The sequence below is a fragment of the Scyliorhinus canicula genome, chromosome 3 (assembly GCF_902713615.1).
Source record: "Scyliorhinus canicula chromosome 3, sScyCan1.1, whole genome shotgun sequence".
NCBI lineage: Eukaryota > Metazoa > Chordata > Chondrichthyes > Carcharhiniformes > Scyliorhinidae > Scyliorhinus > Scyliorhinus canicula.
In genome coordinates this window covers 22946167-22972326 of record NC_052148.1, presented here as the reverse complement: position 1 = coordinate 22972326, position 26160 = coordinate 22946167, and the positions used below count along the sequence as shown (strand labels likewise).

General features: G+C 45.2%; 1 protein-coding gene across 1 annotated transcript in view; it reads left to right on the top strand.

Annotated features, from left to right (window-relative positions):
* The window catches only part of c3h20orf194 (chromosome 3 C20orf194 homolog), a 257070-nt gene that overhangs the window by 108069 nt on the left and 122841 nt on the right, over nt 1–26160 (top strand). Inside the window, exons 19-20 of the mRNA XM_038793206.1 lie at nt 5594–5644; nt 25684–25771. Of these exons, the coding sequence (XP_038649134.1) occupies nt 5594–5644; nt 25684–25771 (139 nt within the window). The remainder of the gene's footprint in view (nt 1–5593; nt 5645–25683; nt 25772–26160) is intronic.

Genomic DNA, 26160 nt, shown 5'->3' with positions numbered 1-26160 from the left:
TAGTGGCCATCACTAAGGAGAAGGTTCTGGTGAAACTGAAAGGTCTGAAGGTGGATCAATAACTTGGAGTGGATGGACTACGCCCCAGGGTTCTAAAGGAAATAGCTGAGGAGATTGTGAAAGCATTGGTGGTGATCTTTCAGGTATCGGTGGAGGCAGGGAGAGTCCCAGAGGACTGGAAAATGCCTAATGTCACACCCGTATTTAAGAAGGGAATGGAGGCAGAAGACAGGAAAGTATAGGCCGGTTAGCCTGACTTTGATCATTGGTAAAACTTTAGAGTCCATTATTAAAGATGAGATCGGACTGAATCAGCACGGCTTCGTCTGACGAATCTGTTAGAATTCTTTGTGGATGTAACAAGGAAGTTGGCAAAGGAAAACCAGTGGATGTGATCTATTTAGATTTCCAGAAGGCCTTTGACAAAGAACAAAGGAAATTTCAGGCCCTCCAAGCCTGCATTGACCATGCTACCCTTCCGGGGACCATATCCCTCTATTCCCTTCCTATTCATGTATTTGTCAACAACACCCAAGTTAAAGTCCAACAGGTTTGTTTCAAATACTAGCTTTCGGAGCACTGCTCCGAAAGCTAGTGTTTGAAACAAACATGTTGGACTTTAACCTGGTGTTGTAAGACTTCTTACTGTGCTCACCCCAGTCCAACGCCGGCATCTCCACATCATGTATTTGTCAAGACGCCCCTTAAACGTCACTATCATATCTGCTTCCACTACCTCCCCAGCTAGTGAGTTCCAGGCTCCCACCACCCTCTGTTTAAAAAATAAATAAAATAAAATTGCCTTGCACATCTCCTTTAAACCTTGTGTTTCCCACCTTAAACCTATGCCCCCGAATGCCACTCTGTCTATCATAATCGTGTAGACTTCTATCAAGTCGCCCCGCAACCTCTGTCGTTCCAGTGAGAACAAACAAAGTTTCTTCAACCTCTCCTCATAGCTAATGCCCTCCATACCAGGCAATAGACTGGTAAATCTGTACCCTCTCCAAAGTAAAATGTTGGAAACGGTTATAAGAGATGGGGTTTATAATCATCTGGAAAAGAACAAGTTGATTAGCGATACTCAACACGCTTTTGTGAAGGGTAGGTCATGCCTCACAAACCTTATTGAGTTTTTTGAGAAGGTGACCAAACAGGTGGATGAGGGTAAAGCGGTTGATGTGGTGTATATGGATTTCAGTAAGGCGTTTGATAAGGTTCCCCACAATAGGCTATTGCAGAAAATACGGAAGTATGGGATTGAAGGTGATTTAGCGGTTTGGATCAGTAATTGGCTAGCTAAAAGAAGACAGAGGGTGGTGGTTGATGGCAAATGTTCATCCTGGAGTTCAGTTACTAGTGGTGTACCGCAAGGATCTGTTTTGGGGCCACTGCTGTTTGTCATTTTTATAAATAACTTGGAAGAGGGTGTAGAAGGATGGGTTAGTAAATTTGCAGATGACACGAAGGTCGGTGGAGTTGTGGATAGTGCTGAAGGATGTTATAGGTTACAGAGGGAAATAGATAAGCTGCAGAGCTGGGCTGAGGTGGCAGATGGAGTTTAATGCGGAAAAGTGTGAGGTGGTTCACTTTGGAAGGAGTAACAGGAATGCAGAGTACTGGGCTAATGGCAAGATTCTTGGTAGTGTAGATGAACAGAGAGATCTCGGCATCCAGGTACATAAATCCCTGAGTGTTGCCACCCAGGTTAATAGGGCTGTTAAGAAGGCATATGGTGTGCTAGCCTTTATCAGTAGGGGGATTGAGTTTCGGCGCCACAAGGTCATGCTGCAGCTGTACAAAACTCTGGTGCGGCTGCAGCTGGAGTACTGCGTGCAGTTCTGGTCACCACATTATAGGAAGGATGTGGAAGCTTTGGAAAGGGTTCAGAGGAGATTTACTAGGATGTTGCCTGGTATGAAGGGAAGGTCTTACGAGGAAAGGCTCAGGGACTTGAGGTTGTTTTCGTTAGAGAGGAGAAGGCTGAGAGGTGACTTAATAGAGACATATAAGATAGTCAGAGGGTTAGATAGGGTGGACAGTGAGAATCGTTTTCCTCGGATGGTGATGACCAACACGAGGGGACATAGCTTTAAATTGAGGGGTGATAGATATAGGACAGATGTCAGAGGCAGTTTCTTTACTCAGAGAGTAGTAGGGGTGTGGAACGCCCTGCCTGCAACAGTAGTAGACTTGCCAAATTTAAGGGCATTTAAGTGGTCACTGGATAGACATATGGATGAAAATGGAATAGTGTAGGTCAGATAGGCTTCAGATGGTTTCACGGGTCGGCACAACATCGAGGTCCGAAGGGCCCGTCCTGCGCTGTAATGTTCTATGTTCTATCCTTTTGGTAGTGTGGCGCCCAGAATTGAACAAAATATTCCAAGTGCGGCCTAACTAAGGTTCTATAAAGCTGCAACATGATTTGCCAATTTTTAAACTCAATGCCCGACTGATGGAAGCAAGCATGCTGTATGCTTTCTTGACTACCTTCTCCATGAAAGTTGCCACTCAGTGGCCTGTGGACCTATACACCCAGACCCCTCTGCCTATCAATACTCTGGAGGGTTCTGCCATTTACTGTATATTTCCCACCTATATTTGACCTTCCAAAATGCATTACTTCACACTTGTCTGGATTAAACTCCATCTGCCATCTCTCTGCCCAAGTCTCCAACCGATGTGTATCCTCTGACGGTCCTCATCGCTATCCGCAATTTCACCACCTTTTATGTTGTCCGCACAGTTACTCATCAACAAGTTACATTTTCTTCCAAATCATTTATATTACAAACACCTCTGCCGTGCGACTTCTCCTTCAGTACCACTCTGCCATGAGGGATCTTGTCAAAGCTTTACTAAGTCCATGTAGACAACATCCACTGAACTCCCTCATCAATCATCTTCGTCACTTCCTCAAAAAACTCGATCAGTTAGTGAGACACGACCTCCCTTCACAAAACTATGTTGCCTCTTGCTAATACGTCCACTTATTTCCAAGTCGGAGTAAATCCTGTCTCGAAGAATCCTCTAATAATTTCCCTACCACTGACATAAGGCTCGTCGGTCTGTAATTACCTTGATTGTCCTTGCTACCCTTCGTAAACAAAGGAACAACATTGGCTATTCTCCAATCCTCTGGGACCTCCCCTGTAGCCAGTGAGGATACAAAGATTTCTCCCAAGGCCCCAGCAATTTCCTCCCTTACCCCTCTCAATATTCTGGGGTATCCCATCAGGCCCTGGGGACTTGTCTACCTTTATATTTTTCAACACCCCCAATACTACCTCCTTTTTGATCTCAACCCAAACTATCTGCACACCCTTCCCCAGACTCATCACCCACCACGTCCTTCTCTTTGGTGAATACTGACACAAAGTACTCATTTAATACCTTGCTCATTTCCTCTGCCTCCTCAATAGATTCCCTCCCCATACCTTGCGTGGGCCAACCCTCTCCCTGGCTATCCTCTTGCTCTTTATATAAGTTTAAAAATCCTTGAGATTTTCCTTAATCGTGCTAGCCAGTGATTGTTCGTGACCCCTTGTAGCCCTCCTTGACTCCTTAAGTTTCTTTCTGCTTTCCTACAAGATGCCGATAGGAGGCTGTTAAATAAGTTAAGAGCCCATGGTGTTAAGGGTAAGATATTGGCATGGATAGAGGATTAGCTGGCTGGCAGAAGGCAGAGAGTGGGGATAAAGGGGTATTTTCAGGATGGCAGCCGGTGTTTAGTGGTATGCCTCAGGGGTCGGTGTTGGGATCACAACTTTCCACAATATACATTAACAATATGGAAGAAGGAACTGAGGAAACTGTTGCTAAGTTGCAGAAGATACGAAGATATGCAGAGGGACAGGTAGTATCGAAGAAGCAGGGGGGCTGCAGAAGGACAGGCTGTGAGAATGGGCAAAGCAGTGGTAGATGAAATACAATGTGGAAAAGTGTGAGGCTATGCACTTTGGTAGGAAGAATACAGGCATAGACTATTTTCTAAGTGGGGGAAAAGGCTTCAGAAACACAAAGGGACTTCGGAGTCCTAGTACTCTTAACATGCAGGTTCAGTTGGCAGTTAGGAAGGCAAATGCAATGTTTCTTAATTTAAAAAAAATTTTAGAGTACCCAATTCAGTTTTTCTAATAAGGGGCAGTTTAGCGTGGCCAATCCATCTAGCTTGCACATTTTTGGGTTGTGGGGCGAAACCCACACAAAACGGAGAGAATGTGCAAACTCCACACGGACAGTGACACAGAGCCGGGATCAAACCTGAGACCACAGCGCCGTGAGGCTGCAGTGCTAACCCACTGCGCCACCGTGCTGCCTGGCAAATGCAGTGTTACCATTCATGCCGTGTGGGCTAGAATACAAGAGCAGGGATGTACTTCTGAGGCTGTATAAAGCTCTAGTCAGACCCCATTTGGAATATTGTGAGTAGTTTTGGGCCCCATACCTCAGGAAGGATGTTCTGGCCTTGAAAGGGTCCAGAGGAGAGTAGTTTTGGGCCCCATACCTCAGGAAGGATGTTCTGGCCTTGAAAGGGTCCAGAGGAGAGTAGTTTTGGGCCCCATACCTCAGGAAGGATGTTCTGGCCTTGAAAGGGTCCAGAGGGGAGTAGTTTTGGGCCCCATACCTCAGGAAGGATGTTCTGGCCTTGGAAAGGGTCCAGAGAAGGTTCACAAGAATCATTCCTGTAATGAAGAGCTTGACATGAGGAACGGTTGAGGACTCTGGGTCTGTACTTGTTGGAGTTTAGTGGGGTGAAGGGGATCTTAATGAAACTTAAAGGATACTGAGAGGCCTAAATAGAGAGAGTGGATGTTTCCACAAGTAGGAGAAACTAGAACCCGATGCCACAGCCTCAGACTGAAGGGGGTCCTTTAAAACTGAGATGAGGAGGAATTTCTTTAGCCAGAGGGTGGTGAATCTGTGGAACTCATTACTGTAGAAGACTGTGGAGGCCAAATCACTGAGTGGCTTTACATAGAACATAGAACAGACAGTGCAGAAGGACGTCATTCAGCCCATCGAGTCTGCACCGACCCACTTAAGCCCTCAGTTCCACCTTATCCCCATAACCCAATAACCTCTCCTAACCTTTTTGGTCACTAAGGGCAATTTATCATGGCCAATCCACCTAACCTGCACGTCTTTGGACTGTGGGAGGCAACTGGAGCACCCGGAGGAAACCCACGCAGACACTGGGAGAACGTGCAGACTCCTCACAGACCGTGTTCCAGCAGGGAATTGAACCTGGGACCCTGGCGCTGTGAAGCCACAGTGCTATCCACTTGTGCTACTGTGCTGCCCAAGACAGAGATAGATAGGTTCTTGATTAATAATGGGACCAGGGGTTCTGGGGAAAAGACAGGAGAATGAGGATGAGAAACCGATTAGCCATGATTGAATGGCCTAATTCTGATCCTATGTCTTATGGTACCTACACCACCACATGGACTGCAGTGATTCAAGAAGGTTGCTCACCACCACCTTCTCGAAGGCAGTTAGGGAGGGATAATAAAAAATTAATAAGTGTTGTTGAGGTATTTTTATTATTTTCCAGTATTTTGTATTCATAATTATTTCTTTCCATAAGGTTGAAGATGCTGAGGTGAAACTTTCTGAAGAAGCACAGCAAATAGTCAAGGTAGAATCTTGGATTAAATTTTAAATAGTGATGTGGCTCATAACTTTGGGAACGTATTTTCACAATGACAGCGTTTAATTTGCTGTGATGAAAAATGCTTTACAGTTTAAATAATGAAAATGGCTAGGAATAAGAGGATTTTTTTGAGATTTTATTATCTGGTTCTGCAATCATGATTCCAAAGCCGACAATCATAATTGCAGATTTGTTTTTTATTCTTGCATAGTTTTACTGTACCACCATCAGGATTTTAGCTTTCATAAGTTTGAAATTGCACTTGTATTAATGGGCAGAGTTTGTTACACAATAACTGAACAAAGTTTACCCAGTGATTACAGTAGCCAGAATTATACGCAATTAAAGCGGGCGTGTGCCCAACCCGACCTAGTGTGAAAAGACGTCAGGCATACATCCCATCCATCACACACGAGTGATAATGCAGTTGGTGGGTGTGCGTATGTCGATAGTGCAGAAGGGCAGAAGCAGGCCTTTTGACTCATCGAGTCTGCACTCGAGTCTGCACCGACCCTCTGAAAGAGCACCCTAACTAAGCCCAATCCCCCACCCTAACCTGCACCTCTTTGGACATGATGGGAAAATTTAGCATGGCCAAACCACCTAACCTGCACATATTTGGGAGGGTGGATAGAAATTGGGGCACCCAGATGAAACGCACGCAGACAAGGGGAGAAAGTCCAATCTCCACAGAGACAGTCATCTGAGGCCGGAATTGAACTTAGGACTCTGGTGCTGTGAGGTGGCAGTGCTAACCACTGTTCCACTATGCCACCCTAAATTATAGATTTGTTAATTGAAGTTCAATTTCACCACCTGGGATTTGAACCCATGTCCCCAGAGCATTTACCTGGGTCTCTGGGTTGCTAGTTTAGTGACCGTACATTACGTCACTGCTTCCCTGTTAATTTACCAATTGAAAGCAATTTTATAATGGCTGTGTGATCCTGCAGTTGTCGTATGGGCAACAGGGGCTGGCGGCCAACATGATTTCCACGACTTTTCATCCCGGGGCAGGATAAAAGGGATCCCAACAAAGGCTCTGTCTCTAGGTTAGAGTTTATTGCTATGAAGTTTATTCTATTAGGAGATTCATCTGTGGATTACTTTGTTTTGGAATACTTTTTCTTGCCATCCTGTCTGAAGATTTCGGCAGAGTGCGTGCACGAGGCAGTGCCTTGTGCATTTCTGTCACCAGCATTGAATGCTTAGCTGGTGAGACCTCGAGGAGGAGTGGGTCAAGTGGGTGACTGCAGGCAAGCTCAGGGAGCAACCTACAGGAGGCGAGGCACAAGCACAGTTTGTGCACGACCAGCAAGGAGTACAAGGGTAGGAGGGACTGCAGGAGACGCCACTACTATGCAGACCGTGTATAGGCAGTACTCCCAACTAACTCTATGTTTGAGGTCCAGTGCAGCCTCTCTGAGGACACTCGCCACCATTGTGAGTGGGAATGAATTTGCAGAAATCACTCCACGCTCAGTCTTGTTCCAGCCTTCAAAAGTAATTTATTTTACACCGGTGGGGAAAGCGTCTGGTCTATCCCAGTGCTTCTCCAAAGATTAGCAGACAGGTTTCAGCATTTATACACTTCATAGAAAGATACACTCACACAGTTCAACTTGACTGGAAGTTGTCCCATAGAGAAATACAGCACAGAACAGGCCCTTTGGCCCACGATGTTGTACAATGAGGCAAGGGAAAGAAGGGTGTTGCCCCTGATGATGTCACATGCAACGATTTCGCTGATTCTTAAGCAGGACAAGAACCCGGAGCTGTGTGGGTCATACAGGCCGATCTCCATGTTGAAAATAGATACCAAGTTGCTGGCCAAAATCTTGTCCTCCATCGAGGATTGTGTTAGATAGATAGAGAAATACAGCACAGAACAGGCCTTTTGGCCCATGGTGTTGTGCCGAACTTTTGTCCTAGGTTAATCATAGAATTTTGGACACTAAGGACAATTTATCATGGCCAATCCACCCAACCTGCACATCTTTGGACTGTGGGAGGAAACCGGAGTACCCGGAGGAAACCCACGCACACACGTGGAGGATGTGCAGACTCCACACAGACAGTGACCCAAGTCGAAATCGAACTTGGGACCCTGGAGCTGTGAAGCAATTGTGCTATCCACAATGCTACTGTGCTGCCCTTAAGAAGAAGTTAATCTACACTCCATTATTCTACCCTAATCCATGTACCTATCCAATAGCCGCTTGAAGGTCCCTAACGTTTCCGACTCAACTACTTCCACAGGCAGTGCATTCCATGCCCCCACTACTCTCTGGGTAAAGAACCTACCTCTGACATCCCCTCTATATCTTCCACCATTTATCTTAAATTTATGTCCCCTTGTAATGGTGTGTTCCACCCGGGGGAAAAATCTCTGACTGTCTACTCTATCTATTCCTCTGATCATCTTATAAACCTCTATCAAGTCGCCCCTCATCCTTCTCCGTTCTAATGAGAAAAGGCCTAGCACCCTCAAACTTTCCTCGTATGACCTACTCTCCATTCCAGGCAACATCCTGGTAAATCTCCTTTGCACCTTTTCCAAAGCTTCCACATCCTTCCTAAAATGAGGCGACCAGAACTGCACACAGTACTCCAAATGTGGCCTTACCAAGGTTTTGTACAGCTGCATCATCACCTCACGGCTCTTAAATTCAATCCCTCTGCTAATGAACGCTAGCACACCATAGGCCTTCTTCACAGCTCTATCCACTTGAGTGGCAACTTTCAAAGATCTATGAATATAGACCCCAAGATCTCTCTGCTCCTCCACATTGCCAAGAACCCTACCGTTAACCCTGTATTCTGCATTCATATTTGTCCTTCCAAAATGGACAACCTCACACTTAGAGTTATAGAACAGTACAGCACAGGACAGGCCCTTCGGCCCTCGATGTTGTGCCGAGCAATGATCACCCTACTCAAGCCCACACATCCACCCTATACCAGTAACCCAACAACCCCCATTAACCTTATGTTTTAGGACACTAAGGGCAATTTAGCCTGGCCAATCCACCTAACCCGCACATCTTTGGACTGTGGAAGGAAACCGGAGCACCCGGAGGAAACCCAGGCACACACGAGGAGGACGTGCAGACTCCGCACAGACAATGACCCAGCCGGGAATCGAACCTGGGACCCTGGAGCTGTGAAGCATTTATGCTAACCACCATGCTACCGTGCTGCCAGGGTTAAACTCCATCTGCCACTTCTCAGCCCAGCTCTGCATCCTATCTATGTCTCTTTGAAGCCGACAACAGCCCTCCTCACTATCCACAACTCCACCAATCTTCGTATCATCTGCAAATTTACTGACCCACCCTTCAACTCCCTCATCCAAGTCATTAATGAAAATCACAAACAGCAGAGGACCCAGAACTGATCCCTGCGGTACGCCACTGGTAACTGGGCTCCAGGCTGAATATTTGCCATCCACCAACACTCTCTGTCTTCTATCGGTTAGCCAGTTTGTTATCCAACTGGCCAAATTTCCCACTATCCCATGCCTTCTTACTTTCTGAATAAGCCTACCATGGGGAACCTTATCAAATGCCTTACTAAAATCCATGTACACTACATCCTCTGCTTTACCTTCATCCACATGCTTGGTCACCTCCTCAAAGAAGTCAATAAAACTTGTAAGGCAAGACCTACCCCTCCCGTTAAAGATAATCACTATTTCATTGTTTTAAGAGTCAGACATCTAAATACATTTCCATATGATAACCTAGTAAGAGCTCCCCATTCACAGAGACATCAAAATACATTTGTATATAATAGCATAGTGACCATACAGACTGCCATGGAATTGATTCCAAATTATTCCAGTGACCCCCCCCCCCCCCCCCCCCCCCCCCCCCCCCCGTCCTTTGTCTCAACCGCTAGCAGAGACATTGAAGGCAGCCTTCTGATTCTGCCATTGTTCAGTCCTGATGACCTTTGGCCTGAGCAGGTTGCGTCTGGGTGGGCGCACCAAGTGCCATGGCTAGACACTCCTCTGTCGTTGTGACCTCATTAGATGCAACACTCACTGGCAGGGAGGTGAAGGAGCTGCGATCCTCTGGAGCCTCCCTGAGAATACTCTGAGATGGCATTCAGTTTGCCTGTCAGTGTGAAAGTTGTTTGAACCTCCCTCCTCGCTATTGTTGGACGCGCACCTAGCAAGGCGAACAGGTGCCTAATCCACCTCTCAGGGAGGCGATCACATAGTTATGATTGGACACTATTCCAGAGATTCAGGGTAATGCCCTGTGGTCCCAGATTCAAATGCCACCATGGCCGTTTTCACCATGTGAAATTTGAATTCCATTTTTTTTTTTAAATTCAGTGAAAAGGAAATATGAGATTAAGTCGATGAAAACATTGTTGATTGTCACAAAAAACCATCGAGTTTTTTAGGGAACGAAATCTGCCTCCTTTACCTGGTCTGGCCTATGTAACTCCAGATCCACAGCAATATAGCTGACTCTTAAATGCTCTCTGAAATGGCCTAACAAACCACTCAGTTCAAGGACAATTAGCAGTGAATGCTGCCCCTGCAGGTGATGCCCACATTCCACGACTGAATAAAAATAACACAGGCAGTGACCTCTTGAGATAACTGCCTGTGTGAGAGCTTGTAACCTCCATAACCCCTGACTTTGTTCTAGGAGCTGTCTTTCCATGTGAGTTGGCACTGTCTCAATGCGCTGGTTGGTTGTGGTGAACTCTGTGCTTGTGTTCCTCATCGACTCCTCCATGACAGAGACCGTGGTGTGCAGGCCTTTACGGGTATATGCCAGAAATCCCATCTTGCTGCTGCACATCCAGAATCTGCCGCCTGGCCGATGACTCCAGAGGCTCATCATCTGTCTTGGACTCAGCATAGTCCTGGTTTCTAAGACTCTTCCAACTGCCACCATCCTGGCACAATCTGCCTCTGGTAGCTCCTCTTCCGAGTGTGCTGTGCCCTTTCCACTGTGAACTATCTTTGGTGTTGATGATCTAATGCCCATTGATATGCTTGTAACTGCACTGGTGCCTGCTTCAGAGAGAAGATGTGACCTACATGTACCTGTCTGTGTGTCTCCTCCTGAGAAGTTAAAGGGAAGTCTTTGGAGTCTCTTGTTAGACGTTTAGCTGCTGTTGTATGAAGAGTCAAAAGCTTTGCTCCTTTTCACTAACACCTTTATTTCACTTTAACAGATTCTGCACAAAACCCTAACATCACATCACCTGACACAAAGGCCACCTGAAGCCCCTTTCAATTATTGGATGCATAACATAAGTGAGACAACTAATTGGAATGTCACTTAACCCATTACTTCACAGTCTCCCTTTCCTTGGAGAAAAAAAATAATTATGTGTAAACAAAATTATAAGAAACTCAAAAACACACACGCAATTTCTCCCCTTTTGTTTTCATTTTTGGAAGAAAAAGAAAACAGTCACAGAAACTTCATTAACAATATCCAGAAGTTTCTGTGAGCTGGCCCCTCTTTTTGTAAAACAGTCTGATTATTGATAGCTACTGTCGACCCATTTAATTTTTGCCAATTCCCCTCTGTCCAACATTTGCTTCAAACTTGCGATGTCTACCCGTAACATTTTTTTATTGACACTTTTTGTAGAGTGCACATTTTACCATAGGGATTTGTCAATGTGACATTCAATGGGTATGTTACCCTAATCCCAACATTTCTATCAATATCTGAGATATATAAAAGGCCATATCCACCATCTCTACAAGGCTTAACGTCTCGGCAGCCAAAGTGCTTTTGACCACTCCTTATTTTCGGGTGGGCCCATTTGCGGGTGGAATTTTGCGGGTGGGCCCATTCCTGTCCCTATCTATTTTTCCATGATTTGATCCAAAATTACTCTTCTTTACTGCCTACAATCGTTGATTGATTAAAGCTGGTTGCTAAATCTACAAAATGCAAAATAAATATATTATTGGCTTTATCCCAGATCTTAAGGTCCATGGCCACAATATCGTTAAAATCCCTGGCCAAAGGTAGGGTTACTATCGGGCGTACTGGTGTCCTTCTGTACTTCCTACAAACTTCACAGCAATCATTAACCTGGTCTAACCAGTTTTTAGTATAGTCTTCATCCCTTACCCCTGCATTCTTTAATAAATTTTTCAGCCTCTGAGGAGACGGATGTGCAAATTGCCTTTGCAGTTTTAATACAACAAGCTTTTTATCAGCTAAAGTCCCATTTTCAACTGCCATTAACACATCCTTAACAACTCTGCTTGAAATATTATTTGTCAGCAATGGAATAATCGTGTCCCGACTGTAAATTGTAAGTCCACCGTCTTTCCAAAAACTGTTGCCGTATCCTGTTCCATATCCAGTTTCATGTGTGCTTTCTTCATCGATGGTTTGCTCAGAAGCAAAGGTATCTCACTTGATACAACATCTGTGTTAATGAAATGATTCACTCCGGCAATATTGCAAGGGATCACCACTCTTTTCAGCGACTTCAGAGTATTATCATCCCCAAACCTGAACGTTGTAGAACTTTCAAATTCCTTAACCTTGTTACGATTTTCAGCATTCAAGGAGTCCAGGTAACATTTTAACCAGTCAATTCCACACACAGTTGATGTGCAGCCACTGTCCAATACAATTGAAGGATTCTGCAACCAACACCCTCCATTATTGGCGCAAAACTGCTTGTTAATAGGACAATGCCTTCTTTCTTGTCACTATTTTTTTTCCTCTTCTGACTCTTCCGTGTCATGTGTCGCTTCAAACACTATAACGTGTTGGACAGTTGAAAGCATAATGGTATTGAGAGTCACATCAAAAACATCGATTTATCATGCCCCGTGCATTTCTGGGGTTCATCTTGCTATTGTAGGTTCTAACTGGGTTTGTGTCTTCATAATTTCCGCGTCCCGATCTCCTATAGTCTTGGAACCTGTTCGTAGCTGTACAATTTTGCCATCCTGTTATCTTCCATATTCTGCTTTATTGCAGGCTGACCTATTAGAGTCATCAGAGCCATCGGAATTGAATGTTTCCCCAGAAACATTTTTTAAAGCTTCTGTCATCTGATCAAATAAGGTATCCTTAGCCGCAAACTGAACTCCTGTCAAAACCAGGAGCTTATCCATGTTGCTCACTCGAGCACAGTCAAGTAATTTAAAGGCCAACACAGACTCTGGAAATTCCAGGTTGTGTTTCTGCAGCCTATTATATAGTCTGCCAAATTCCATTATACAGTCTTCCATGGATAAATCCTCCATTTTCCAGAACTTATCAAAATCCGACCAATCTTCATATGCACTTAACAAATCATCCTTCTTATAAATCTTATCCATATAATGGAATAGAGTCTGCAGACCTTCTTCTGAGTAACTCTTCCAATTCCAGCTCAGAAAACATTTTGCTCCGGATTTTACCGTCATAAGGTAGAGAAAGAGCCAATGCCATACCTTGTTTTCTCTTTCCCAAGGCAGTTACCTTAGTCTACATAACTACTGCACTCAGTGTCAATTATTGGATACTTAACATAAATGAGACAACTAATTGGAATGTCTCTGAACCCAATACTTAACATCTCTTGTTAATGTCACATCTGAGGAAGGAATACAATATGCCTGTACATTCAATAATTACATAGTTAATTCTCATGCTAGATGGGCTGGTGAGGAAATAGAGAATTGTATCATGGTGCCGTCGTGATCGGAAGATCAATGGGCACACTTGCTTTGACAGTTCCATTTCAGATGACACAACCCCACACTGTGCACTCCACCAGTCCATTATTTGTCCACAGCATACTTACTTTCCTCCAAGATTCTTGCCTCACAATTGGTAGAGTGAGCTCTGGTGCAATTTCAACTCTAGAACATCCATGTTATGACAAGTGAGGACAATAGACTGGGCTCCCCACCGGAAGTTCTTATCTTCTTATACGCTCAGCTGAATTATGCCTTCTCTTCTGAAAGTGCAGAAGAGAATTCATCATGAGTGCTTCCTCTCCCAGCAGTAGCGTTTCAACCTGGCCCACATTCCCGGTGAACCAGGTTTCCGGTGGCTCAGTGTATCAAACCTCACTCTTCAATTTCTCCCAAACTTGTCCATCTCGGACTTCAGTGTCAGTTGGCACATGCATCTATACCCCTGAGCATCTCAAAGAGCTGCACCTGTAGTTTTTAATTTCCCCACTGAGTTCCCATTGGACCCGGCACTGGACTAGCTCATGGCCCCAGCCGGACCTTCAGCCCAACCAGAGGATGCGTTTCATGCTGGCTGGGCCTTAATTGGCTACCCAGCCTGTATTTGAGTTTGCAATGCGATGTCGCCCAGGAGCGGATTCCACATCTTCCGGGCCTGCCGAATGTGCATGCCTGACTGGCATTAAGTTGAAGCTAGTTTTTAAAAATCTTATTTAATAATGTTGTCACAAGTAGGCTTACAATTAACACTGCAATGAAGTTACTGTGAAAAGCCCCTAGTCGCTTATTCGGGTACATAGAGGGAGAATTCAGAATGTCCAAATTACATGACAGCACGTCTTTCGGGACTTGTGGGAGGAAACCGGAGCACCCGGAGGAAACACACGCAGATACTGGGAGAACGTGCAGACTCCGCACAGACAGTCACCCAAGCCGCGAATCGAACCTGGGACCCTGGCGCTGTGAAGCCATAGTGCTAATCACTGTGCTACAGTGCTCCCCTACAGTACCCAAAGTCTGACTATGTTTACATTTACCACAATGTTATTGCCATCCGATTTCTATTTCTTGCACTGCTGGATAAACTCTTCAATCTTAGCAAATCAGCTGTTGTGCTTAGTGCTTCGCGAGTTCATTCATCAATGTTTTACAGCTACACTAGCCAGTTAAGCCACTCCTTTGAGTTCTAAAGACATCCCACAGAATTGTTGGCAGAAGATTGGCAGAACCACAATGGATCCTCTTATTAATCAAGATCCTACCTGTCTCTGTCTTAAAGATACTCTATGATTTGTCCTCCACAGCCTTCTGCGGCAAAGAGTTCCACGGATTCACCACCCTCTGGCTGAAGAAATTCCTCCTCAGCTCTGTTTTAAAGGATCATCCCTTTAGACTGAGATTGTGTCCTCTGCAACCAGTTTTCCTGCAAGTGGAAGAATCCTCTCCACGTCCACTCTATCCAGGCCTCACAGTATCCTGTAAGTTTCAATAAGATTCCCCCCCCCCCCCCCCCCCCCCCCCCCCCCAATCCTTCTAAACTCCAACGAGTACAGACCCAGAGTCCTTAACCATTCCTCATCCGACAAGCTGTTCATTCCAGGGAGCAATCTTGTGAACTTCCTCTGAACCCTTTCCACGGCCAGCACATCTTTGCTTAGATACAGGGCCCAAAACTACTCCTAATACTCCCAATGGGGCCTTATACAGCCTCAGAAGTACATCCCTGGTCTTGTATTCTAGCCCTCTCGACATGAATGCTAACATTGCATTTGCCTTCCTAACTGCTGACTGAACCTGCACATTAACCTTAAGAGAATCGTGAACAAGGACTCCCAAGTCCCTTTGTGCTTCTGATTTCCTAAGCATTTCCCCATTTAGAAAATAGTCTATGCCTAAATTCCTCATTCCAAAGTGCATAACCTCACGCTTTTCCACATTGTATTTCCTCTGCCACTTCATTGTCCATTCTCCTAGCCTGTCCTTCTGCAGCCCCCTTGTTTCCTCAATACTACCTGTCCCTCTTCAGATCTTTGTATCATCTGCTAACTTAGCAATAGTGCCTTCAGTTCCTTCTTCCACTGTCCTTGGTAGCTGAGCCTAAAGGCATCAAGGGAAATGGGGGGGGGAGGCTGGATCAAGGTATAGAACCTGATGATCAGCCATGATCATAATGAATGGTGAAGCAGGCTCTTTTTTCTATGTATGTATGTATGTATGTATGTGGCACAGTGGTTAACACTACTGCCTCACAATGCCAGGGACCCAGGTTCAATTCCAATCTTGGGTGAATGTCTGTGTGGAGTTTGCACTTTCTTCCCGTGTCTGCGTGGGTTTCCATTGAATGCTCCAGTTTCCTCCCACAGTCCAAAGATGTGCATGATTGGTGCATTGGCTACGCTAAATTGCCCCATAGTGTCCCAAGAAAAAAAGGTTGTATTGGATTACTGGCTTAAGAGATAGGGCTGGGCATGGGCCCAGGTCGGGTACCCTTTCCAAGGGCGGGTGTAGACTTGATGGGCCGAATGGCCTCCTTCACTGTAGAGATTATATGATTCTGGTTTTAATGCTCAAGGACGTAGCCCCCAGTGCTTCCTGGGGTAAAGAATTCTAAAGATTCACCACTCTTTGAGAAAATAAATTATTTCTCAAATCTGTCTTAAATAGGCTCCCCCTTATTCTGAAACTATGTTCTCTGGTACTACCCTCTCCCATGAGTGGAAGCATCCTCCCCAACATTTACCCACGGTAGCATGGTGGTTAGCATAAATGCTTCACAGCTCCAGGGTCCCAGGTTCGATTCCCGGCTGGGTCACTGTCTGTGTGGAGTCTGCACGTCCTCCCCGTGTGTGCGTGGGTTTCTTCCGGGTGCTCCGGTTTCCTCCCACAGTCCAAAGATGTGCGGGTTAGGTGGATTGGCCGTGCTAAATTGCCCGTAGTGTCCTAAAAAGTAAGGTTAAGGGGGGTTGTTGGGTTACGGGTATAGGGTGGATACGTGGGTTTGAGTAAGGTGATCATTGCTCGGCACAACATCGAGGGCCGAAGGGCCTGTTCTGTGCTGTCCTGTTCTATGTTCTATGTAACCCCCAAAGAACTGTGTATGTTTCAATCATATCACCTCCTTATGAACTCCAAGGAGTATAAACCAAGCCTGTTTAATCTTTCCTCAAGATTGCAGTCCCTCCATACCCATGGTCATCCTTGTAAACCTGTGTCTAATCTCTCTTTTGTTACATATGGGCACCAAAGTTGCACGTAGTATTCTAAATATGGCCTCACTCGTACCTTGTACAGTTTCAGCAACACATCTTTATTTTTATACTGAAGTAAAAGCCAGCATTGCATTTGCCTCCCCTATTATCTTGTACACCTGTATGCTAGCCTTTTGAGTTTCATGAACAAGGGCCCAAGACCATTTGTGTTACAGCTTTCTGCAGTCTCTCTCCATCTTAAATAATAATCCACCTTCTCGTACTTTGTTCCAAAATGAACAAGCTCACATTTTCTCACATTGAATTTTCATCCTACTTACAACTGCCCTCCCACTTCTGTATCATCTGCAAATTTGGCCACTGTGTGTGCTTTCTGTTTCCTCCTCCAAATCATTAGTGAAGAGCTGTTGTCTTAGCACTGATCCCTGTGGCACACTACTGGTTACTGCCCTCCAACCTGAGAAAGTCCCACTTACTGGTATTTGCTGCCTCCTGTTAGCCAATCCTCTATCCATGCTGGAATATTACTTCCAATGCAATGAACTCTTATTTTGAGTAGTAGCTTTTTATGTGGCATCTTATCCAATGTTTTTTGAAAATCCAAATATAAAACATCAACTGGCTCTCCTCTATCTACTTTGGCTGGTACTTCTTCAAAGAAGTTCAGTAAATTTGTCTTGCATGAGTTCTCCTTCATGAAGCCATGCTGACTGTCTTTGATCAGATTATGACTTTTCAAATGCACTATTCTCTCCTTAATAATGGATTGTGTTGTGGAAATCCAGTTGAAAGGTGACTTTTTTTTATGTCTATCAGTGGTTTTCACCATATTATGACTATAGAGTAATTTTTAAATATTTCCCTAATTGGACTAATTGTTTAAACATGTGTGTTTCTCATTTTCTGATTGGTTATTCATCAGTTGTGTTGAACAAAACTTTCTTTCCTAGATGCAATGTTCCTTCCAGTGACATTCGACTAAATAAATAGTTTTGTGAACACTCATTAAAGATCAATTTTTCTGTTCTATTTCGTATACATTGGGCGCGATTCTCCGCCCCCCACGACGGGTCGGAGAATAGCGGGAGGGTCTTCTCGACATTTTTCCCGACCTCCCGCTATTCCACGGCCGCCCCACGACACGAATCGCTGCTCGCCGTTTTTTTACGGCGAGCAGCGATTCTCCCCTAGCCGATGGGCCGATTTCCCAGGCCTTTACGGCCGTTTTCACAAACTCCAACACACCTATCACAGTTCGTGAAAACGGCCACAAAGTGCCGTTCTGGAGAACCATGCCACCGATTGGCACGGCCGCGCCAAGGGTGGCATGGGCCCACAATCGGTGGGCACCGATCGCGGGCAGCGGGTCCGAACCCCACGCACTCTTTGTTCCTCCGCCGCCCCGCTGGATCAGTCCGCGGGGCGGCTGAGGGGCATAACTGCCCGCGCATGCGGGGTTTCACGCATGCGCGGGTTTCACGCATGCGCGGGTTTCACGCATGCGCGGGTTTCACGCATATGCGTGATGACGTCATCCGCGCATGCGCGGATTGGAGCCGTCCAATCCGCGCATGCGTGGCTGACGTCATCGTTTGCATCAGCCGCCGTTAACCTTGGCGCGCGGGCTTAGCGAAGTTCGCTAAGCCTGCGATGCCGAGGTTCACGGGGCCCCGCTGCTAGCCCCGACCGGGGAGCAGAATCGGGTCCCGGGAGGGGGCGCGGAGGCTGCCGTGAAACACGGCCAGTTTCACGGCAGCCTTCACGACTCTCCGCATTTGCGGAGAATCGCGCCCATAGTATATCTTGTGTTGCCCTATTATGTATTCTCGTGTATTTTCGTGTATTTTCTTGAATTTTGTTTAATTTCCTTTTCTTCCATGTACTGAATGATCTGTTGAGCTGCTTGCAGAAAAATACTTTTCACTGTACCTCGGTACACGTGACAATAAACAAATCCAATTCAATCCAATCCGGAAATTTGTTCCAATTGCAGTTCTTTGACTAGGCCAATATCAAACACTTGCCAGAGAATGCACAATCACAAATCTGTCGATAATTTGGGTTATTAGCAACTGTCATTTGGTACACCATTAGTACAAGGCACCCTGCTAGGCTCCTTGAGCATCCTCAAGTCAAGTAGACTAAAATTTGTAATAAACATTGAAAATGTTGGAAAAATTCCGCAAGTCTGGTGGCATCTGTGGAGAGAGAAACTGTTAGCATTTCAAGTCCGTGTGAATTACTATCCTCGGATTCCCTATTCTTTCATGGATATCTCTTTTACAAAGCCAACACCGGCACAATGGGCTGAACGATTTTTAAAAGATTGTTCTGCAGGTTTCTAATTCAGGTGAAAGAATAGGGAATCCAAGGATAGTAATTCTGGACTTAATTGTGGGAAAAAAATTGCAGTAGTTCCTGAGAAATTTAATTCCAGAGAGAATTTCATACAAATTTTAATAAAACAAAATACTGTGAATGTTGGAAATCTGAAATAAAAACACAATGCTCTGAAGGGCGAAGTGTGTTCATTACTCCATCAACCTGAAAATGTTTGTTTTGGGGTTCCCTTCCTTAACGGGGAAATCTTTAGAACCATCTCCAGTCCAAAGATGTGCAGGTTAGGTGGATTGGCCAGGATAAATTGCCCTTAGTGTCCAAAATTGCCGTCAGTGTTGGGTGGGGTTACTGGGCTATGGGGATAGGGTGGAGGTATTGACCTTGGGTAGGGTGCTCTTTCCAAGAGCCGGTGCAGACTCGATGGGCCGAATGGCCTCCTTCTGCACTGTAAATTGTGTGTGACAGTCCTACTGACATGCAAGAGTCTGCTGGGATATATGTTTAGCATGAAGAATCACACATTGCAATGCTCAGATTTATCATAAGACTACTGTGGTCTGCTCCCTCCCAATGTGCCGATACTTCTCTGTTTTTGATTTATTCTGCTTGCATAGTTTGCCGATGTGAATATCTAAATGTGTTATAGAAGCAGCGATGAGAGAGGTAGAACTTAATAATTAGAAATGAGAAAGAGGAAAAATGAAAAGAAATACAGGGAGATTAAGCATGGAAACAATATCCTTGGGTTCAGGATGGAAAGGTTTCCCTATTTGAAAAAATCGCTTATTGTCATGAGTAGGCTTCAATGAAGGTACTGTGAAAAGCCCCTAGTCGCCACATTCCGGCGCCTGTCTGGGGAGGCTGGTACGGGAATCGAACCGTGCTACTGGCCTGCTTGGTCTGCTTTAAAAGCCAGCGATTTAGCCTGGTGAGCTAAACCAGCCCCTGGTGAGCTAAACCAGGAAGAATACAGAGTCGTTTCAGAAACTGTGCAGAAATGGACAGAAACTTAGTTTAGGAAGGAGCGGAAAAAGAATATTAATCAAGGAGGTTAGGACCACTGAAGAGAAAAAGGCCCAGTTGAGCTGGGTCTTTCCACTGGACAACATTGCTGCTACTTCCCTATTTCTTTTCTACTGCCAAAACTGCAGCCTGTGTTTTCGAGATGTACAATATTAAAGTAAGTGAACATGAGAAAAGCAGCTGGTCTTTGAGTGCGAGTATGGGAATTTGGTGTAGTGAGGGGAATTTGGTGTAGTGAGGGAAGAGGTGCTGTTCATTTAAGTAGCTACCTTAACTTTGAGTTTAAAAGTGGGTGGAGGGCAGTGGACCAGTTTAAAAGAGCTCGGGGAATCGGTCTGAGAACTGACCATGTTCAGAAAAAAAGTGTGGCTTCACAGGAAAAAGGGCTGGTTGGTGAGTAATTTGCTTATTTATCTTTCAAAACTTGGGTAATTGTAAATTTTAATTAGTAGCAGTAAAGTTTACTCGTAGTAAAGCTTATTAGAGTCTAGGCTTCCAGTTTCTAATAAATAGTCTGTTAAATTACGGAATGTCAGGGCAGCTGAGCCACATAGAACTTCCTGTGGCCTAGTGGACCACATGACCAGGAAATATAACCAGTTATGGAGACTTGAAATCAGTGTTGTGGAACTGGAGCAACGGCTGGAGTCACTGCAACGCATCTGAGGCTGAAAATTATGTGGATGACATGTTTAGGCAGATTGTCACTGCAGTTTGAAGGACAGGAAGCAAGGGAATGGGTGACTGTCAGGTAGTGCAAGAGTCCCCTCAGCCATGATCTAATTGAATGGTAGAACAGGCTCAATTCATTCTTGGAATGTGGACATTGCTGGCTGGGTCAGCATTTGTTGCCCATCCTTAATTGCCCTTGAACTGAGTAGCTTGCTGGGCCATTTCAGCGGTGAGCAGTTAAGAGTCAACCGCATTGCTATGTGGGTCTGGAGTCGCATGTAGGCCAGACTGGGTAAGGATGGTAGATTTCCTTCCCTAAAGGACATTAGTGAACCAGGTTGGTTTTTACGACAATTGGCAATGGTTTCATGGTCATCATTAATCTTTTAATTCCAGATTTTTAATTGAATTCAAATTTTACCATCTGCCATTGTGGGATTCACCTAAACCACTGCCTCCCCTGGACCGAGTGGCTTCCTCCTCCCATTTTCCACCCAATGACGAATATCAAACATTCTCTGAACTGACCTTCCTACCTCAAGCTCCCATTAAACCATGGCTTCCCCGACACCTAAGGGTTGAATTTTGTATCCTCCTTTTGGCATGTTGATGGGGGGGGGGGGGGGGGGGGGGGGGAGCATTTACGCAGTTGGAGGGTGGTGAAGGGAAATGGTTTGTTGGCCTTTCCAAGAGGACTTGGGTACATGAGCAAGGATGTCTGCAGCTGTACAGAGCCTTAGTGAGACCATACCTGGAGTATTATGTGCAGTTTTGGTCTCTTATCTGAGAAAGGATATATTTGCCATAGAGGAAGTGTAGTGAAGGTTCACCAGACTGATTCCTGGGGTGGCAGGATTATCGTATGAAAGGTTAGGTTGACTTGGATGTGTTCACTGGCTGCATAAACTGGATGCAGGGAGGTTGTTTCCTCTGGCCCTGGAGGTCTAATAATAATAATCGCTTATTGTCACAAGTAGCCTTCAATGAAGTTACTATGAAAAGCCCCTAGTCGCCACATTCCAGTGCCTGTTCGGGGAGGTTGGTACGGGAATTGAACCCGCACTGCTGGCCTTGTTCTGCATTGCAAGCCAGCTGTTTAGCCCACTGTGCTAAACCAGCCCCTGAACCAGCAGTCACAGTCTCAGGATACAGAGTATGCTATTTAGGACTGAGATGAGGAGAAACTTCACTCATGGTGGTGAACCTGTGGAATTATCTGCCATAGAAGGTTATGCAGGTGACATCACAATGTATTTAAGAAGAAAATAGATAGATTTCCTGACTCTAAAGGTGTCAATTGGTGTGGGGAGAGTGCTGGGGTACAAAAGTCACTCCAGTGGGATGTGGCATTGGAACAGTGGGGACCCTGCTGAGAGCAACCCCTGTCCTTGTTGCCATTCCGCCTACCTTTCAATCTACCATCATTCACTCCTGATCTGCGATCTAGTGATGATCCTCTGCCTTGGGTGAGTGTTGCGCAAGCATCAGTCACTGCCTCCTTAGTGGCACAGCTGTTCAACAAAGTGCTGGCTTCGGATTTGCCCGCAGCTCTTAGAGTGCGACTTCTGCCCTTGGGTCCTTACTTTTTTGTAAAAATTCATTTACGGAATGTGGCCATCAGTAGTTAGGCCAGCATTTATTGCCCATCCGTAGTTGTCCTTCAGAAGGTGGTGAGTTCCCTGATGTGCAGGTACACCTACAGTGCTGTTGAAATGAAAAAATGAAATGAAAATCGCTTATTGTCACAAGTAGGCTTCAAATGAAGTTATTGTGAAAAGCCCCTCGTCGCCACATTCTGGTGCCTGTTCGGGGAGGCTGATGCGGGAATTGAACCGTGCTGCTGGCCTGCCTTGGACTGCTTTAAAAGCCAGCTCTTTAGTCCTGTGCTAAACCAGCCCCAGTCCCTGATGGGGAGGTAGTTCCAGGATTTTCCCCAGCGACAGTGAAGGAACGACGATATATTTCCAAGTCGGGGTGTGAATGACTTGGAGGGGAACCTCCAGGTGCTGGAGTTCCAAGGAATCTGCTGCTCTTGTCCTTCTTGATGTTAGTGGTTGTGGGTTTGAAAGGTGCCGTCTAAGGAACCTTGGTGAGTTACTGCAGTGCATCTTATAGATGGTTAGACACGGCTGCCACTGTTGGTCGGTGGTGGAGGGTTTGAATATTTGTAGATGGGGGAGCAGTCAAGCGGGCTGCTTTGTCCTGGATGAACTGCTTCTTGAGTGGTGTCGGAGCTGCACTCATCCAGGCAAGTGGAGAATATTCCATTACACTCCTGACTTGTGCCTTGTAGATGGTGGACAGGCTTTGGAGGATCAGGAGGTGAGTTACTCACTGTACGATTCCTTACTTTCCTGCCCTGATGGCTAGAGTATTAATGCAGCTAGTCCAGTTCAGTTCCGGATCAATGGTAAACCCTGGTTGTTGATTGTAGGATATTCAGTGACCGTATTGCAATTGAATATCAAGGGACAACGGTTAGATCCTGTCTTGTAGGAGGTGGTTATTGCCTGCCACTTGTGTGGCATGAATGTAACTTGCCACTTGTCAGCCCAAGCCTGGATATTGTCCAGGTCTTGCTGCAATTGGACATCGTCCGCTTCATTATCTGAGTTGTGAATGGTGCTGAACATTGTGTAGTCATCCACAAACACCTGCACTTTTGACCTTATGATGGAAGGCAGGTCATTTATGCAGCAGCTGAAGATGGTTGGCCCGAAGATTCCAGGAAAAGGCACACTATCTAGTGCCTTAGCAGAACAACCCTAGTGCCTTAGCAGAACAAGATGTGCCGAACCTCACTGAAAGGTGGCAACACTATGCTCTCGCTGGCTCTCCAGTGGCAGCTGAGCCCCCTGTCATCACCACATGGTGATGCCCTATCTTTCACACTATTATCAATGCAACATGCAAGGGCAGCATGGTGGCGCAATGGATTAGCCCTGTTGCCTTATGGCACCGAGGTCCCAGGCTCGATCCCGGCCCTGGGTCACTGTCCGTTGAGTTTGCACATTCTCCCTGTGTTTTGCGTGGGTTTCGCCCCCATAACCCAAAGATGTGCAGGCTAGGTGGATTGGCCACGCTAAATTGCCCACGCTAAATTGCCCCTTAATTGGAAAAAATTAATTGGGTACTCTAAATTTATAAAAAAAGAAAAAAAATTCAATGCAAAATGCTTCATGCGGTGACTGTTCCTCTGCTCTGCCATTGATGACATTTGTTAAGCTACTAAAATTGTTAACCATTCAGGTAGGAAGAATGATTTGCTTAGGGCTGTGGGCTCATGCTATTAAAACTTAAAAGACAGTTCCTGACCACATGAAATTCTGTGGATTACAATACAATCTATGCAGATGGACATCCCATAAAACATGTACTTACTGACAATTCCAAATAATAGATACAAGCGTAACTTTGAAACCACAGACTAAGCCAGCTTTCAATGCATTTAGTTTATTTCTCACTTAAAACATTGAGTTTTTACGCAAGTGCAAAGCCACAGCAGGTGAAAAAAAAACTTTTGCTTAATGATGACTTCTTTACCCAACACCTCCATTACACAAAAACTCGGAACTGCCAATCAGGTGGAGAAGACTGTAATCATAGGCCTTTGAAATCCTGGGGATGGTGGCTTTAAAGCTTCTGGGAATGGACTTGGGTGGGTTCCCTGAAAGTGAAAGGATCTCAGAGTTGTGGGTAGTGAGAGACTGGGAGATCAAGGGTGAGGGGGAAATAGGATTTGTCCATAACAAAACAACATTGCTAAGAATAATCCTTCCCAGACTCTATGCCACAGTAGCCCAATAGTCAGCACTGTTGTTTCACAGCTCCAGGGTCCCAGGTTTGGGATTCTTAGAACAGTACAGCACAGAACAGGCCCTTCGGCCCTCGATGTTGTGCCGAGCAATGATCACCCTACTCAAACCCAACCCACGTATCCACCCTATACCCGTGACCCAACCCCCCCCCCCCCCCCCCCCCCCCCCCAACATTACTTTTTAGGACACTACGGGCAATTTAGCATGGCCAATCCACCTAACCTGCACATCTTTGGACTGTGGGAGGAAACCGGAGCACCCGGAGGAAACCCACGCACACGCGGGGAGGACGTGCAGACTCCACACAGACAGTGACTCAGCCGGGAACCGAACCTGGGACCCTGGAGCTGTGAAGCATTTATGCTAACCACCATGCTACCGTGCTGCCCGTGTTGCTCTACCGTGCTGCTTGGGTCACTGTCTGTGTGGAGTCTGCACATTCTCCCTGTGTCTGCGTGGGTTTCCTCCGGGTGCTCCGGTTTCCTCCCACAAGTCCCAAAAGACATGCTGTTAGGTGAATTGGATAGTCTGAATTCTCCCTCTGTGTACCCGAACAGGCGACAAGGGGCTTTTCACAGTAACTTCACTGTAATGTTAATGTAAATCTACTTATGATTCTAAAGATTATTATTATTTTTATTAGATCTTTGAAGTTCAAACAAGATAAACCAATAAGTTTAAAAAATGTAAGTGTATATTCTTGTACTGGGTTACTTGGGTTTGTGTGCTGCAAATGCCCCATTGACTATCATGTCAACACCCCTGGTGCTTTCCGGTACAATAATACATACCGACACTTAACTGGAGTTATTCAGAGTTTTGTATAGTTTGCAATATTTCAACAGTTGGCCACAAATTTCTTGAAGGGCATGACGTTGTGGTTATTTGCAGCATGTAGACTTTACATCCAACCGACCAGCCTAATGAGGTTATTACAATCTTGCAATTCAGTTACATAAGTGACTGTTTCAAACTTAACAACACATATGAAAAACTCCACAATTTGCAATTTTTAAAACTGAGGAAAGGATACTTCGCCACAGGAATGATAACACTGACCAATAGGTACCTTTTATGTTAAAACAAACTTCATTTTAAACGCAGAATTAATCACATGAGCAACAAAGTAACAGCCTTACAGTTAACAGGTTCAAACAGTTTTGGTATAATCCTTCTTGTAGTACATTAGAAAAGAGTAACATTTTATAATGTTGGAGATCTGAATTCTTGTGATAAATGTTTTATGGTTTCAGAATTCTGTTCCTTTATTTTCAGGCGGAAGAAAGCTTTTTGGGACCTTTGCTTGCAAGTGGAGACTCTACTTATCTTTGTTCTGGCAGTTCAGTAGCCAGACCAGAAGAAGGTAATAGATTTATAATCATTTTAAGGTTTTCATTTTGTCTGCACTGTGGGACACCCTTTAAAAATAAATAACTAAGAGGCTAATAATTATTTTTTTAGAAAGTGAAAAAATGATGTATTAAATGCATTAGATGTGGGAAAATATATATAACTGGGCACTGCGTTCGGGATGGTGACCAAAGGCAAAGATCATGGAGGAAGCTTTCAAGGAGCCTTTTTGAAGGAGAATAGAACAGTTGTTGGCTGACAAATTTATGGAAAACATTCCATTGTGAACCTGAGGCAGCTGAATGTTCTGTCGCTAGAGTCGAACTGAACAGGTACAATAATGCATCCAAGGTTGACATTGGAAGAGTTGAAGGTAAGAGTGCGATCATGGAAAGATAATTT